The sequence below is a fragment of the Natator depressus genome, chromosome 9 (assembly GCF_965152275.1).
Source record: "Natator depressus isolate rNatDep1 chromosome 9, rNatDep2.hap1, whole genome shotgun sequence".
Taxonomy (NCBI): domain Eukaryota; kingdom Metazoa; phylum Chordata; order Testudines; family Cheloniidae; genus Natator; species Natator depressus.
The window spans coordinates 9,409,419-9,426,385 of record NC_134242.1 but is presented as its reverse complement, the minus strand read 5'-3'; the positions used below and the strand labels follow the sequence as shown (position 1 = coordinate 9,426,385).

At 45.2% G+C, this 16,967-nt stretch overlaps 2 protein-coding genes across 7 annotated transcripts in view; both read right to left on the bottom strand.

Annotated features, from left to right (window-relative positions):
* Positions 1–2,303, bottom strand: part of LAMP3 (lysosomal associated membrane protein 3) — a 31,603-nt gene extending 29,300 nt beyond the window's left edge. The window contains exon 1 of the mRNA XM_074963506.1: positions 2,219–2,303. Within this exon, the coding sequence (XP_074819607.1) occupies positions 2,219–2,264 (46 nt within the window). The 5' untranslated portion in view covers positions 2,265–2,303. The remainder of the gene's footprint in view (positions 1–2,218) is intronic.
* Positions 2,304–8,965: 6,662 nt separating this feature from the next.
* Positions 8,966–16,967, bottom strand: part of MCF2L2 (MCF.2 cell line derived transforming sequence-like 2) — a 330,633-nt gene continuing 322,631 nt past the window's right edge. For 5 of the 6 annotated variants that reach the window (XM_074963488.1, XM_074963490.1, XM_074963486.1 and 2 more), the window contains 3 exons: positions 15,864–15,976; positions 13,703–13,806; positions 8,966–12,709 (listed from right to left, as the gene is read on the bottom strand). In XM_074963488.1, the coding sequence (XP_074819589.1) occupies positions 12,609–12,709; positions 13,703–13,806; positions 15,864–15,976 (318 nt within the window). In that variant the 3' untranslated portion in view covers positions 8,966–12,608. The remainder of the gene's footprint in view (positions 12,710–13,702; positions 13,807–15,863; positions 15,977–16,967) is intronic. The other variant, XM_074963489.1, reaches the window with a different exon arrangement.

Here is a 16,967-nt window from a genome sequence, read left to right as displayed (position 1 = left end):
GCTGCTTCTTTAGACGCTCAGCACCTCAGCAGTTCATTTTTTGAAAACTTTTAACTTTTTTAAAGCGTCTCTTTCCACCTTGGCTGATGTACGATTCAGTTCGTGAGAGTTGCAGACCTTGAGAACTGCATTTTTTTTTTTTTACCCTGCAGTCCTTTCCACTTTAATAGAGCTCAAGTGTTCTGACATCGAAGGAACAGGGCAGTTTTCGAAGTTCCTTTTTACTAATCCAGGTTTGAAATCTCCATTTTCATGCACTGATGGAAGAGAAGACAGCCACTGATTCAGGCTGCGATTGTCACTGCCACCAAAGGAATTTAGACACCCAATTTTCATGAATGTCAGTGGAGACTGTGTATCCGAAGCCCCTTGAAAATCTCAACCTTTGTTCCTTTAAGACAATATCCCATGTTTTTAGAGCAATCTGAGCCCCTTCTACGCTCTTCTCCCCTACCCGTTCCCCCTGATCCCCCCTTCCTTTCCCTTATCTTTCTGTTTAAGATACCTCTTCCTAAGTAAACTCCTCCCACCAGCCCCCCTGCCAAAAGTGTGGGACTAACATGACATTTGTTTCCCTCACCCTGTGTCTGGCTGGTCTATTTAAATTGTGAGATCTTTGGAGCAGGGACTGTTTGCTACTCTGTTTGTACAGTGCCTAGCACAATGAGGCCCTGATCTTGCTTGACCCTTAGGCCCTACCATAGTAAACCTGATTAATAATAATAATAGCTATAGGGTGAGGCAATAAAGAAACTGGCCAATATATTTTTCTCTCATCCAAATCCCTTTGCCCAGCTTTACACTCAGAGACACTAACTGCTCAGTGGCCACTCAGGGTTTTCCCTTTTTATGCTGTACCCAATACATGGCTGCTTGTAAGTGATGGACTGGTAATAGGGACAAACATAAGGCCTGATCCAGCATTTATTGCAGTCCATGGAACTATTCCCATTGGTTCCAGCTGGCTTTGGATCAAGGCCTTCAGGAAGTGGGAATCCACCTAATTTAGTTGTTTTATAAAGGGTCAGATCCAGTGGGAGCTTTTCAGGCCCCCCAAACACTGGATCAGGCCCCCAGCCCTTGACTCCAGGCTTCCCTTCCCCCAGCCCCACACAGAGAAATTTTACTCTGCAGACTTTTCAAAAACTCATACAGAATTTCTAAAAGGGAGAATCTGAAATAGAAAAAGATCCTCGGAAGCAGCTTCCCTCTGCTTAAAGGCAGCACAACATTATCAGTTCATTTCATTTCCCCCCGTCTCGTTCTGCTCTCCATTACAGTGACATAAATTCAGAGCAACTCCTGTGGACTCCAGCGGAACTATTCCAGATATACCCCAGGACACCAGAAAGCAGAATTTGCCCAGGTTGATTACTGAAGTTGCTGTTCGTACAATTGATCTGATGTTTCCCCTGCTGAGCGTATTGCTGTGGTTAATGCTGCTCTGGGAAAGATTTTTGACTGTATTCTTATAAGCTTCCTGCACATTAGGTGCGAATAATCCGTGCAGAACGACACGGCAGAGCCACCAAGCCATTATTCAAAGGCCAGATAGTTTCATCTATTTCCTCAATTGATATTTCTTAGTTAATGCGGGTATTAAGAGATGTCTTAATATTTTGGGCCACATCCTCAACTGGTGTAAATCAGTGTAGCTCCACTGACTTCAGAGGAGTGGTGCTAATTTACACTAGCTCAGGATCTAGCCCTTTGACTTTTATTTAGATTAATCCCATGTAACTGTTTTCCCCTCGCTCCTGTCCTGTACCAGATAGATTAATGTCTCTCCATTAACTGGGCATTAGCCGTTTTAGGTGCCCAGCATGGTCTTTATCTAACTCTTGTAACTCTAATATTTTCCGTGAGCTCCATAGGTTTGTTTGGGGATCTCTTTAACTGAAATCATCTGCTTCTTATTAATGCATTTACCTTACCTACCATAAGCTCAGGGTTACTTTCAACACAGAATGCAAGGAAAAATATCTAAAGCAAAAACTCAGAACAGTGGCTGCACCAAAGCTTAAGCTATAACCATATTTACTAGCACATTTCTGAGCAATGGGAACATATTAATTGCATCATTATTTATAGAAGCAAATTTGTTCTCCATGTGTTAATCTGTTATTAAAAATAATGTTTTTAATGCAAAGAAACACAAACTTGCAATGACCAGAGGTCGCATTTGATGTTATAAAGCACTAGGAAGGCTATAACTCACCACAGGCAACGTTTAGCAGCACCACCTCCAGAGCACGCCTGCCCATGGTGGAGGCAGGATCGAGGCTAGCTGCAGTTGTGGGGTAAGGTGCTGCTCTTCCTCTTTGTAGAGCTGAAAGGTAAGGAACAAATGCCTGCCCAAAAGGCAGATCAATTTCAAACTGTGCAGACACCACTAAGTCACATAAACAGAGAGAGGGGGTGGAGCAGGGAGGAGCCAGTGTCTTCTCAGTGTTAAGCCACCACAGAGGAAAAGGTTGATGATGGCTGGAAAGTGAAAACAGGAAGGACTGGTGTTTTAAGCAAGGTGTTTCATTCCCGCCCTGCAGCCCATCAAGTGGGTAGCAAGAGCTTACGCAGAGTGGCTTAATGTTGTCCCTAGGTTTCCAGCTTCTAGGTATGGCTATTTGATGCTGTCTTTGAAGGCTGCAGTTTTAATGATTGAAAATACTGAGCATTAAATGGGGAACAGAGAGAGAAAGTTATTTTGCCCCAGTGTGTGGTTAAAAAAAAATTGGGGAGGGGGAGGTAAATTCTTTATTTAAATTTAGTACTGGGAGAGGTAGAGATTTGCACACTTACAGTGCACTGAATGGGGCAGGTGCAAGAAGCCAGGTCCATCCACCTCCACCCAGACAGAGCCCAGCGAGAATGAGCAGAGGGGCGGGCAAAGCCTACGGGCTGGCTAGCAGTTCTTGAGCACTATGGGCAATGCTGACTAGCGTACCCAATTGTGCTCCATGATCTCAGTGAGGTGTGACCACCTGGGCTGAACATGGCCAGCAGGGTCAAGAGCACGGCCAGGTCCCTCAACACATAGTAATGACATGTCGAGATGTCCTAATACTTCATTCTGACAACCATTCCATGACTGGAAGTTAGCCTAGTATGCAAGCTGCTAGAATGAGGAGCAGACTGCTGGAGTTCTGCAGATAAGAGCACCCCGTACCGGTGTGTGTCTGCATTTATTTCCACGGGACTCAAGACATGCCATATGCTTGGAGTGGTGCATGCTGCACCTTTCATCAGCAGGATAAGGGGTACTATTTATTGTGATCTCCCAGCAATCCCCAAGGCATATGCCTGCATCTGCTCATTGTGGGGAGAATGCTTTCTAGAAGACCACCTGGTCTCTTGAGCCCCAAACCCTCCCACTAACGCCCCAGAGAAGATAGGGGTCCCTCAGGAGCTAACCCTTTGCAAATACTGTGAACCAGAAAGAACAGGACTGGAATTTACAGAAGTAGTCTCGATTCCAAAACAGTGCCGGTATGTTTCCCACGTCTCTGTCAGACCTGGGGATGGATCTTTCCCCTTCTCAGAAGAGGTGCCATTGCATAGAGCAAAATGTCAGGACTGTGAAAACGCAGCAAAGCAAAAATTGATTCATCCCCATACGTGTGTGCAGCCTGTCACCTGAGGCTATTTATGTCCTAAAGGGCCCCCTGATCCTAGAAATGGTCGGAACAGAATGTGAAAACAGAAGCTGCAAGAGAATTTCCAGGCACAAAGGGGCTTGTTGACAATCAGCCAATCAATGGCTTAGCTGGGACTAGAACCCAGGCATCCTTTTGGCTTCTAGTCCTTTGCTCTAAGCAGGTGACAACACATCATCATTAATGGCACACATTTTAATGAAGTGCACATTATAAATGACATTGCACTAAGAAATGCTTCTGCCACATTAGTAGCTGCAGCATTCAGGGCCTGGTTCACCTCTGAGTAACCTCCGTGGTGACTTCTGATTTACACTAGCATAACTCAGAGGAGAATCAGGTCCTCCGTATACAATAGGAGAATTTAACCATCAACATTTGCATAAGATGATATGCTAATTTCACCATCGATGTACTTATAAACTGCTACTGCCCTCTAGCAACACAGACCCCACCCCCAGTTCTATTCAGGGACTCTGGAATAATACCTGTGCCCCCCATATAAATCTTTGCCAGGGAGGGCTTTAAAACTAAGCTATATTTCCAACTCCTACTGTGTTATTAACAATAGAGCTGCCACCCTCTACTGGCCTATGGGCTGTATTGCAGAGAACACACTCACTGAAAGAGGTTAACATTTATTTCTTGGTTGGTTTAATTTTTAAACAGGCTGTTTAATGCTCTCTCTCTCTCTCTTTCTCTCATACACCTTATTTTTACTTATTTAGTTGCATTCAGATTTATAAAAACAACCCACCACATAGTCTCTGGGCACATGATCAAAAGTTTCAAACAACAGAGCGTCACGTCACTTGCTGACAAATATCAACCCAGGAAAACTCACCACAAAATACCGCTCAGTTCGTTCTTTACAACTGCCTCCCTCACCTCCACGCTGCACCCTCAGACAATCCTTTGAGGAGAGAGATGAGCTATACCTCGACTCTGAGGCTCTGTGGGACCAAAATGGAGGCAAATCCTAGACCAGCGGGACCTTCACTGGAAAGTCTGTCTCCACACCTGCAACGTTCATGTGTATGGTCTGATGGCTCAGGCTCCTCAGCTGAGCTCAAGCATCAGGTTGGAGCACAGGGTGAAAGAGAGTCTCAGAGGTAGACAGGGCCCCAACCTGTACAGGTTTTATCAGTCTATTAACACTGTGAATCACGCCCATGTGTAGATACGGAGCCAGGGCAGTTTTTGGAGAACAAGGGTAAAAGTGCTCCATACACAGCTATCACTGCACTCGTCCTTCTTACCCAGAGCAGGGCAAAGGCTTCTGGGAAGTGGGGAATAGGGAGGGGAAGCCACAAAACAGGCCCCTAAACCTCACACCGGTAAGGAAAAGGACAAGGAGGAAAATGGCGGAACAGAGGGAGAAATAGAAGAGAAAAATAGCCAGAAAATAGAGAGTGTGAGGGATATGGTGTTGCCTGTGATAATTTATGACTTGTATATGTTGGTCTGGGTTTTGCTGAATGTATATTTTGAGTGAATTCAATAGTAGGATTGCCAAGGAGTGCACCAGGAAGGGGGAAGGGAATCCAGATATATGCTGCACAGCAAACACTGGAGGGAGGATGCCAGAGCCGATCGCTTTGGTGCTCTGGTGTGACCCCCCTGCTAGGATTGCCAGACAGGCTTCCTCAGGAAGGAGTCAGTACCTCTGAAGAGCGGAAATCAAAGATTCAGGAAGGTGTAAAGAGACACAAACTCCCTTAAGGCCAGAGACATAGGTTTTTGAGACTAAGAACCCACAGCCGGTTGTGTGGGTTCTGGGGGAAGTTAGACCTACTGGGGTCCCCATCAGGAGGATGGTTAGACTCTTGGTAAGACAGACGTGTGTTGTTTTAAAATCCTTTTGCTCTTATGTTTTATTTTGTTCCTACTGTGAAGATTAAACAATACCTTAGTCTTGATTTGAGACGGCCGGCTGATCACTTTATGCTCCGCTGGCCAGCAACTCCCAAAGGGAAGAACCACGGGTACCTAACCCAGTCAGACTGGCTGGGTAAGCAAGGAAGATAAACATGATACGGCAATCCTGGGCCCAGTCTAAAAAAGTGAGAGAATTGCTTGATTCCACCACAGGAGAGCAAAGCTATGAGGCCTGAGAAAGTGCACTCAGACAGACCCAGAGGGGTCGCCATCTCTCAACTGTGACAGATAGTCACAGCTCTGCCTAGGGCACCTAGAAAGGGAAGACCCATCCAACCATCCAGCCCAAGGTGGGCTCCACCAGAAAAGGTGAGTGCAGAGGTTCCATGCCTCTCCACTGCTCGATACTGTGGCTGGACCCCTTTAACTTCTAGGTTCTTTTCTGCCCTGAGAATCCCTTGTTTTGTGGTGAGGGGGGTGAATGAGTGGGAGATGGCTGACAAGCAAATCTCTTGGATAATCAGTATCTTCTTTCCTTTCAGTCACGGCAGCATTCAATCGTTTCAACCTTCTCCAGAGCAGAAGAGACATTGCTTTCCCTCTCTCTAATTAGAAGGGTTAACTGAGCAAGGCGGCCGGGGGCAATTCAGACAAAGTTGGGGAGTGAGGCTAGCATCTCTCAGTAAAGGCAGATTGCTCACCGAATGGATGTTCCTTCACTCCAGTGTAATCAAGAGAGGGACCAAATCTTTCAGGGACTTCCAGACCATTTGCTGCCATAAGCCCCCAAGTAGGTCAGCAATAGCTACTGTAAGGACTCACAAGCACAACAAGAAGGAGTCAGCTGGAAAAGCTGAGGGTTTATTTGAGGCATGCAGCTGAAGGAGGCAGAAAAGTGGATAGAAAACTCTAGCAATGGGGGAGGGAGGGGAATCTTTGGAACTGAATGAGCCCCGTTTTCCTTTGACTGACACCAGAATAGAACGGGTAACTCTACTAGGTCCCTGTATCAGCGGGTAGCCATGTTAGTCTGGATCTGTAAAAGCGGCAAAGAGTCCTGTGGCACCTTATAGACTAACAGACATATTGGAGCATAAGCTTTCATGGGTGAATACCCACTTCTTCAGATGCATGCCTAGGTCCCTGTGTGACCCTAGGCACCCCTATACTCACACCCTGCATGCTACAGGAATGGTTATTGTACAAAACACGCCTTGTGAGGTATCATTTGAAAACTAATGACACACTGGTCAGTAACGTCATTGTGAAACGTGTTTAACAAAGCGGTATGTGAAATTATGGTTACTCACTGATACAACGCTTTAAAGTCTTGACTAAAAGGTGCTTAACCCAGGCTCATCCAGGGGAGTTGGTAAACGAGTTTCCTCCAGATAAAGGAGGCAGGCCAATGCCTCAAACCAAGTGTGGCCCAAATTCAGTGGGCTATTCTTTTGTATTGGAGGTTGCAGCAGGAAGAGATAATTTGCATAGTCGCACCCACTAGTGCAGAGAAATCACCGTGAACCTTTATCTCCCAAACCTCATTGTTCCTTACTCAGCATGAACTAGTGACCTTTCTCTGGTGTACTGCCCAGAAAAATCTATTCTAAAGGCTCACCGAATTATAAAGAGAGGTGGAGCAAACCCCTAAGTGATCCTTCACTTAAGGAGACAAAGAAACCAAGCAATTTGATCTCTGTGCTCGGTCATCGCCAGGCTGGGCAATACAAAGCTGAAAAGGAGACTGTGGGTGAGAGAAACCATCTTGAACAAAGACTAATTTGATAGATTAAGTTTTAGACTTTTAGCTGCGTGTTTTCACTTCTGTTTGCTTGTAACCATCTCTACCTTTTATTTCTTTACCTTGGTATCACTTAATCCAGGCTCTTTTATTAATAAACTTGATTTGCTTTCATTATAAATCATCAGTGCTGGGTCAGATCAGTGCTAAAGTGTGTACTTCTAGTAAGCTGATAGGCTGGTATGTTTTACTGACTCTGTAGAGGCAGCAGACCTAACACTTTGTCTGTGTGGATCCAGTGAGAGGGACTGGTCCCCATAGTAGGAAGATTTGAGGGCTGGAAGGGTACCAAGGTCGGCCTGCAAGGCATAACCAAGTTGGGCAAAGGCAGGGTGAGGCTTGTGGACTGCTGGCAGGATGCTGGGGTCAGCGCTCTGGATCAAAGCTGCACAGCCAGAGGACACCTGTGGTTACCAGAGGGTGACTTGACTGAACCCCTTACTGGTCTGGGTAAACCCCATAATGGAGTTACACTAGGTGTGAGATGAGAAAATTTTGGCTCATACAATCTGGGATGTGCTCTGAAATTTTGGCAAAACATATTCCGGGTTTAGTTTGCTTAATAAATTCTGACAGTTTGTGCATTTTACCTCCCTGTCCTTTTGCAGAGTTACCCCATGCAGTTGGCTCAGGCTGTGTAGATAGCTTGCAAACACACAATTAAAGGGCAAATTATACACTGCAAATACATTGCTTAGGGCCCGTTTATAAATGTGTTGGGGAACCCAGCTACAATATGGGTTTGTTCCATGATCTGGTTACAGTCTTAGCTTACATGAGTCTTAACCATGCTGTCGAACCCTAGGTAAAGCCTTGGACTTCTCTAAGCGTTTAACATGATTCAGGGACACGATTAAGGGAGATCTGTAAAGGAAAAATGGTTTCATATCTTTTGTGGCCAAATATGTGATGGCCATAACTAAGGCTAAATTCAACATAAGCATGAATTTTTCAGCTGTGTAGATGGGATCTTACGAAGCCCCTCTCATTTAAAATGAATGACAAGCTCATTTTTCTCCTTATATTACACAGAAATACCAACTTCACAGAGTGTTTTGTACTACAGTATTTATACTTTTTATAAAGACCAAACAAAGTGTGGTTTTACACAGTTCAGAATGGCCTATTTACAGCAATTCCAGATTCACACACTTGGTGGTTGTGGGTTATAAATTCATACATTCTGTCGTGACTGGGATGTGGGGGGAAGGGGAGACAGGCAAGTTATCGAGCGAGTTCTGTGCTTTTTCCCTGTCTGATTATCACAATATACAAATACATCATCATCACCATGGAAAATATGTGAGCATTACGAACCGTACCAATTCTCAGCTGGGCAGCAGAAATCTTAGTAGCAACTTTCCACTCCAGCTGCTGGTGGACCTATACAATCTGGCTGCTTTAAATGCTTCCGATCATCTAACAGCAAATCAGACCCAAAGCACTTTTTTTTTTTTTTTTTTTTTTAAAGGAAGCTCCTGACCTTCCTGCCACCCAAGCCTGTTTGAAATCTCAAAGGCTGGCTACTAAAATGGTTAAGCAAGCGGACACCAACCACACAAATCTCGATTCCCGCTGGCAAGGGAAGCCACCGTTAGAACATCGTTGGACAACCATGATTTACTACTGTGTGTCAAGACTGTGGGCCCGCATCTCTACTCCATAAAACTAGTGGAGGCTGAGGCCTGGTTATTTTTATAGCATAGACTGGGCCTGAGACCTTGAGAGTGGAAGCCAGGGCTTAATTTGTGCTAGGGCTTGCCAGGGCTGAGCACCTCTAGGCTTGGCAGTTCATAGCCCTGGCACCTCTAGGCTTGCCGCATCAGTTTAGAATATAAAAAAAAATTGATTGAGCCCCTAATTGCTTGAGCCCTGGCACCTCTTTCCTTTCAAATTAAGCACTGGTTGAAGCCTGTTAGCAACCACCATTTTTAAACACCCTGGCAGCTACCAAACCTTCTCCAAACAGTGTAAACATGTCATGAGACTGTGATTTAGGGCTCATCTACTCAACAAATTGTCGTCAGCTTAAACTTTGACTCCTCATAAAACAAAAGCATTTGAACTTTATTATAAAACCCCAGCAATACAGAACTCAGTCAAAGGTTGATACGACAATGTAAAAACCAGCCATCTCAGGGTACCCAGCTACAACACAGCAATGGCCAAAATGGATAAAATATGGTCTGAGCTTGTAAAGTGGGTGGGACAGGACCAAACAAGAAGCCTTGGGCTCTTGATAGCAAGGGTCACGGACACAGCTAAAACACTGTTGAAGGCTTGCTAGGCAGCAAGAGCATCAAGCATCTAAGCTGTATCTGTGGCCAGCTGCGTTCTAACCAGCCCCCAACCACGACTGAAACCTGAGTGCTGTATCCAATTCACACAGCCACATGGTAGTGAATGATTCTCTCCCTCTTCAGTATGTTCATGGTATCAGCGTGACCTACAGACCTTGGTCAAACCAGGACAAACTTTGTTTGAAAAAAAGTGTCAGAAATATGCAGAAACTGTTATTAAAAAAAGGTGGTGGGGGGGAAGTAGTTAAAATCCAAACTATAATTTTGCAGCTGTTGTTGCCATGGTGCACTGAAGGAAAAGAAAACCTGTCCCCCCACTAGCCCCAGGGTGCCCAAGTAGGACCCAGGCAGGATGTTATGCGAGTGCTCCTTGAACATAAAGGGGTGTATGTGTGGGGGGAGACAGCTATCAAATCTGTTGTTGCTTCAGTCACTGCCCAAGAGGGCACAGGTGTCCAGCCTGGGTTCAGGGCCAGGGGTCCCCCCACCTTAGGTGCACCTGCTGGCACCCAGCTGCAGGGCTGAGTGAGGGAAGACTGTAAGCTGACACCTTCTGCACATAACAAAATGTCATCACCCCATTTTACAGATGGGGAAACAGAGGCACTGAGGGGCTAAGGGATTTGGCCCAAGTTAACACTGGAAGAGGCAGAGGCAGGAACAGAACCCAAAGGATTCCTGATTTCCTGTCCTCTAAAGATAGACCCCACTGGCTCCCACTCCTGGAAGACGGATATTTTATCAACAACAATAATGTCAAATCCTAGCCTTTCCTCCAGAGAGATTCCAAAGGGCAATGTTTGGCCTTTCCACAAGTCAACAATAACTGTACAAATAAATCTTAGATTTGGCAATTTCATATAAGCCCCCTCCACGTGAACATGCAATAAAAACTCTCTCCCCGCACTGTTTGGGGAAAGGTGGGGGTAAGAGAGAAGCACTGTTACCAGACAGTGCATACACTACTGACAATAACAAGGATGTCTCAGTGAAGTTATTCTGTGGGGAAGAAAATGACTTCACTCTGAGAAAATTTCATTATATTGGGGACTGGAGGGACTTGACTTTGCCTTCAAGTCGCTCACATGACTTCAGTGGACTTCAGCAGGAGTTGTGTGTGCTTGTTCCTCAGGGCAATACTGGGCCTGAATGTCATTTAGTGTAAATGAGATCTATCCCCAGGACAACATGGGCCAAATCCTTATCTCAGTGCAGCAGCACTGACTTCAGTAAAAGAGGGAAGGCTCTGTCCCACTGAATCGTGTTTCCTCTAGACAGAAATCAGCAAAATAGAAAGCAGCACAAATCAAAGGAGTTAGGTATTTGGAGGCTGGATGAGAAACTTGGTGTTCTAAGCCAGCATCCATTCTGTTTGGTACCGCAGTCAAACTCATCATTAAACCAATACGCTCTCTAGGGCTCCAATTCAGCAAGGTATAATTAAGCCTGTGCCTTAATTTTATCTTTGCTGGGACTATTCACGTGCTTCAGTGCTTTGCTGTATCATGGTAATTGCGCCATCATCCCCCTCCAAAACCTCCACGATACAAAGAAAAACACTTGTGTCCCTGCAATGAAACCATAGTTTAAAGCATTATTCATTCATCATCGTATTTTGCCCATGGTACAATTCGTAATGAGTGCTTTGCTTTTGGTTTGGCCTTTTCTCCCTTTTCAGTGCTATGATAGCCTTTAATTTATACGGGGCATCACTAATCATGGTACAGAGAAGGTCTCGTTTAGTCAAAATCAATCACTGATTTTTGAGCTCTCTAGCATAATTTCTTTCAGGCCAGTCTTTTTCTGTTTTCACAGTCCTAGGTCAATATTTATGTTTGCAAAACTTAAGGTACTAGCAGCTTTGTGGGATCTAAAACTCCCATTTTGCATCAAATTGCCGCCATGCAAATGCCATCAGACCTGCTCTGAAAGAGCTAATGATTTCTGTAGGAATTTTATGGATCTCCACGATATCCTTATGCTGCAGAGATTTGGTACAGTCCTTAATAAAATGTCCTGGAAAGAAGCATATAACGATAACACTTTATCTACTCCTCAGAGCTTCTAAAGCCCACCTGCCCATTTGCAAATGCCGAAGTATAGTCTGATACCATATGGGGATGAACCGTACCTAGTCCAAAGTCCAGCACACAAAGAAAGTGTACAGCATGCAGTCTACTCAAATGTAGAACGTTAAATGGCATTCAACAGAATTATCAGCACCAAATATGGAGGGATGTGATCCAAAACCAACAGACTGGGGGAAAGAATTTGTTTATACTGCAAAAAGACCTCAAAATGTCACAATAGTTGCCATATCTTGGTTCCTGCCTCAGTCTGAATCGCCACCTCTTAGTCAAGTCTCCTCCAAAGATCTTGTAAACAGAAGGCCATTCACTGAGAGGAAGCAGTCACACCATCGCTGTGCTAAGCTTCACTGATTCGGGACTTGTATTTCCCCCACCACTACCCTGCAGTTTTCTGTTCCTGTTAATGATCAGTTAGAAATGACTGAACACATCATTTTCTATCCAGTGGAGTTAAGGGAGGCAGCGGAAGGCACAGCAGCAGAGCCAAATGAACAGAAACAATCCAGGACATTCCCATGGTGGAGCAGTAACTGGTGACCATGTTCTTCTGAAGTAACCCAACGTCCAAGCCATGTCGCCACAAGGTGAGTGCATAGTAACTTTTCACTCTGCTGTCGACCTAATTTAGGCCACATCCTATCCAATGATTCAATAAACAATGCGAGAAGCATTTTTTCTGTTCAATACTGAAGATGATTTTGATGCCGTTTGAATTTTTAATGCTCCTTCAGTTTTCCAGCTCATGCCTTGGACCTAGCAGCTTTCCTGTCAATGAGGTTGGAATGAATTCTGAAGCTCAGAGCTTGTGGGAAAGGTGACTTGATCCAGCATCCACCAAAACAAACAAAGAAGAGGAAGGAGTCCTGAGGAAAACCTGTCCTGCAGTTCAACTCCCAGCCCTCTGTTCTGCCGTTAAGCTTCTGGCCAGCTCACTTTCCTTCATTTCAGTGTCTGCCAGGGCCATGCTGCATGTATCATTGTACACTTCTGAAAAACAAACACACACAGGTTGTCACTACAGGGATATCTCAAGGACTTGTAAGCTACAATATGGAGGTTTGCTATTAATAACCCAGAGTACGCAGCAGTAAAATAAAATTGAAAAAAACCTAATCTCAACCCTCATGCTTCATGGCACTAGCTGATCATCAGGTAGGGTCAGGAAGGAATTCCCTTGAACAACTGGTTTGGTACATCATGTGTTTTTGGTTTTCTTCTGGAGCATTGGTTATAAGTTAGTGTCAGTGGCAGGACATTGGTCTAGGTGGAACACTGATTCATTAGGTTCCAGCTTTAACTACCATGTGTGTCTCTTAAACTGCAGCAAGAAATTCTTGTTAATTTTCAAAAGTGCTTTCCTAAATCATAGCAAATTGAAAAACAACAACGAAACCATCATTAGCTCTCACCTTCAGATCTCAAGTAAATGGATCATGACAGGTTCTGCTCTCAGTTACACTTTGTTTCCAATGCAAGATGTAACTGAAGGCAGATTTCAGACTGATATTTATAAAGAGGGGCCAAAATTGTAATGTTAAACCGGATTTTCAGAGGGTGCTCAGATGCAACTCGCTAAATCCAATCACTGCCCTATGGTTTGGGTTTTGGGTCAGATCCGAAACTGGAAAAGGACTATTTCTAGTTCTGGTTTGACTGAAATCTCACCAGGACAGCCCTTCTTGAAAAAACGTTAGCCCAAGGTGGTGGAAATATTGTGAGAGCACCTGCTCCGCAACAACAGCTCATGAGATTTTGATGTCATCAAATCCAAACCTGAACCATAGCCCTGATCGTGGGTTTGAACCTTGAACTCCAACTGGGACTGAAATGCCACCTCTAGCCCTGCTCCAGTGAGACAGTTAGATTGAAGACATATCGTACTGTCATGTGTATGTTTGATCAGGTGCCAAAGTGCCTTTTCATTAAACAAAAACGGAAACTCCAGGAGCTTTTAAAACCCCATTAGAAACTCTTTATTACCTGCATTGTTCTTCCTAAGGATACTGTTACTATCGCCTTCTGCTGGCTGTAACATACTGGAAGGAACCCAATCGCTTTTCTCAGAAGCCAGCTTCTTTACTAACCTGGAAATTCAGAGTGAGCAGTCAATGCATTTCCCCACCTCCCTTCCCACTGGTACAGTTCTTCATGAAAATGCACGTTATAGGGGTAACTCCTCAGCTACGGCCAAAGAACAGCAGGGGTGGGAGGTGTAGATTGCTAGGGTGGCGATGTAAAGCTCACCTTAGCACTCCCCCAGTTCTGGGGCAGCTGTGCACGGGGCGAGCAGCCTGAGGGTGTGACTGTGCTACAGGGTCTCTGAATCTGCTCACTGCAAAGACACACACTGTGTGGCAATGAAGCTCCAGATCTGGCCAATGTTTTTGAGATGGTGGGACAAATTCAGAGGCGTCTCCAGGAGGTGTCTAAGATAAGGTATCTGACAACTTTGTCTTCCCCTTCAGTCTGAATGTGACACTGACTAAGCCCCCCTTGGCTGTATTTACTCAGACTCACACCTGACTCCGAACATGAAACTTACTCCCACCCCATCACCTACACATCACCCCTGACTTTGGCCCCCTGAGTCTGGCTGTCAGGTAGCCTAACGGAGTCTAAATGAGTGTAACTCCCACATTCAAGGACTAGTCAAAGGAGAGTGTGGCAGGAAAGGGACCTACTAGGACAGGGCAAGAAGTCAATTATAGGGGGCCACGCTATGACTTACACCATATCCCAGCCTCTTGGCATGCAAGTTACACCCGTTTAGAATTCCCGACAGTCATTCATCCGTAAGCAGGTAGAAGGAAGTCTTAAGGGCGTCCAAGTCTCAGGGAGCCTAGTGCTCTTTCTACACCATGCGCTAGGGATGTGATTCCCAGCTTGCGTAGATGGTCTCGCGCGAAGCTCGGCGTGCCACGTAAGTTCAGGCGGGTTGGTACTCAGGGCAGTAGCCTGTGCCATGGCCACACTGCTATTTTTAGTATCCTCACTTGATGAGAGCTAAGGCGAGTACGTCTGGTGAGCTGGGGATCACGCCCGTAGCTCGCAGTGCAGAGGCAGCCTAAATGACTGCAAGGGAATCTAACTTATCCCACCTTGCACGTCACCTTTGACCAATGGACTTGCACTGATGTAAGTGAGAGCAGGATGCAGCCACTGGTATATTTTCCTCTGTTCCCAAGGGTGCGCCTCACCCCTGCCAGAGGCCCAACTATTTCCCATCCCCTCTGTTTTCATGTCTCTCTCCACCCAAGCGTCATGTCCAGCCACTACTGGTCAAAGGGGACTAGGTGGGACCGGCCAGGGTCACTGCACTTGAGTCACGCAGCATGACTGCGGAGCGATTGGAGGAGCCTCTCCTGTCACACTGCGGTGAATCAGAAAAGTTACTAGTAGATTAGATTATTAAACTGTGGGGGTATTCGTAGTGACCCCTTTGTTAAAGCTGGGCTCTGATCCATAGAATCCAGAGCCAGAGGGGACCATTGCGATCATCCAGTCTGACCTGCAAACACAGGCCAGAGAACTTCCCCCAAGTAATTCCTAGAGCAGATCTTTTAGAAAAACATCAAACCCTGATTTAAAAATGGCGAGTGATGGAGAACCCACCACAACCCTTGGTAAGTTGTTACAGGGATTAATTACCCTTTCACTCTTGAAGCAGGACTAAAACCCCTCTGTTTTGTACTTTGCTGGTTGAATTTAGACTCCACATCTGACACAGTAACTTTTCAAATACATGTTAACCTCATCCTACCCTCAATACACAGCTGATCCAGAGAGGGGCTGAGCCCAGTGGACAGAAGAAATTCTTGACTTCAAGAGGAGCTGCAGGTGCTAGGCATACAATGGTCCCATTGGTATAAGTGTACAATGGTGCCAATGTATCTCCTTGGTGCAAATGGGTTATGTGCATGTATCACAGAGAGAATATATCCCTTGTACATAATAACCCATCTTTAGGCCATGTTAGACTCTGCCACAGACCGTACAATGTGGCGTTCTCTCTATTTTCTATAGGTTTCCTCCTGCTTTGGGTTTCGTTTCTGCAAATGTTTTCAGATCCTTCTAATTAGCTTTTCCACCTCCTACATGTGGTTACAGCTGTCCTAGCTGCAACTTTCTCTTTTGTACTTACCATTGTCCATTTTCTCCTTCCTGTACAAAATGCACTAAATCTCCATTTTCTAGAGTGAGAGACTCTGGAAAACAGGTTTCATAACTTCCTTCTACCCGTAAAAGATTGGACCCCTAAAACCAATGAGACAATACAGCATATAGTTACCATGAAGGGAGGAAACAAAAGAGAGAGACTTTCTGGTTAACATACTGAGCTAGGCTTTGCAGAGATTTATTCTTCTGGGAATGTCGTAGCTTTTTCATTCTTTTATTTTTGGTCAGCGCGTGAGGTTAGTGATATTCAGGTATCAGTGCAGGACTCACCTGCCTATTCAAACTCAAATTAATAAATCAGCCATCATTCTGACAGTGGGTTTCTGTTTGATTTTACGGAGTCATCAGTTTGGGTGATCCAGATGTGTTTGAATTTACTTATTTTAAAGGGAATGTGAAGTTCCCAGATGCTACAGAAAGAGGCGCTGTAGAAGAGCCCAAACGAATGAATAAACTTGTACTGCAGTTAAGGGCTTCTTTCTCCATTCCTGTGTTTGCTTCTGCTCTCAGTGACGCTGGTGTATATCAGGAGTAAGGCCCATTGACGTCAATGGACCAGTACAAAGATGGTATAAGTAAAAATGGAATCAGCACCCCTCACCCCTTTATTTATGGGGTTTATAGCGGGGCTGAGATGATTCATAGAATCATAGAAGATTAGGGTTGGAAGATATCTTAGGAGGTCATCTAGTCCCACCCCCTGCTCAAAGCAGGACCAATCCCCAACTAAATCATCCCAGCCAGGGCTTTGTCAAGCCGGGCCTTAAAAACCTCTAAAGATGGAGATTTCACCACCTCCTTAGGGAACCCATTCCAGTGCTTCACCACCCTCCTAATAAAACAGTTTTTTCCTAATATCCAACCTAGACCTCCCGCACTGCAACTTGAGACCATTGCTCCTTGTGCTGTCATCTGGTACCACTGAGAACAGCCTAACTCCATCCTCTTTGGAACCCCCCTTCAGGTAGTTGAAGGTTGCTATCAAATCCCCCTTCACTCTTCTGCAGACTAAATAAGCCCAGTTCCCTCAGCCTCTCCTCATAAGTCATGTGCCCCAGCCCCCTGATCA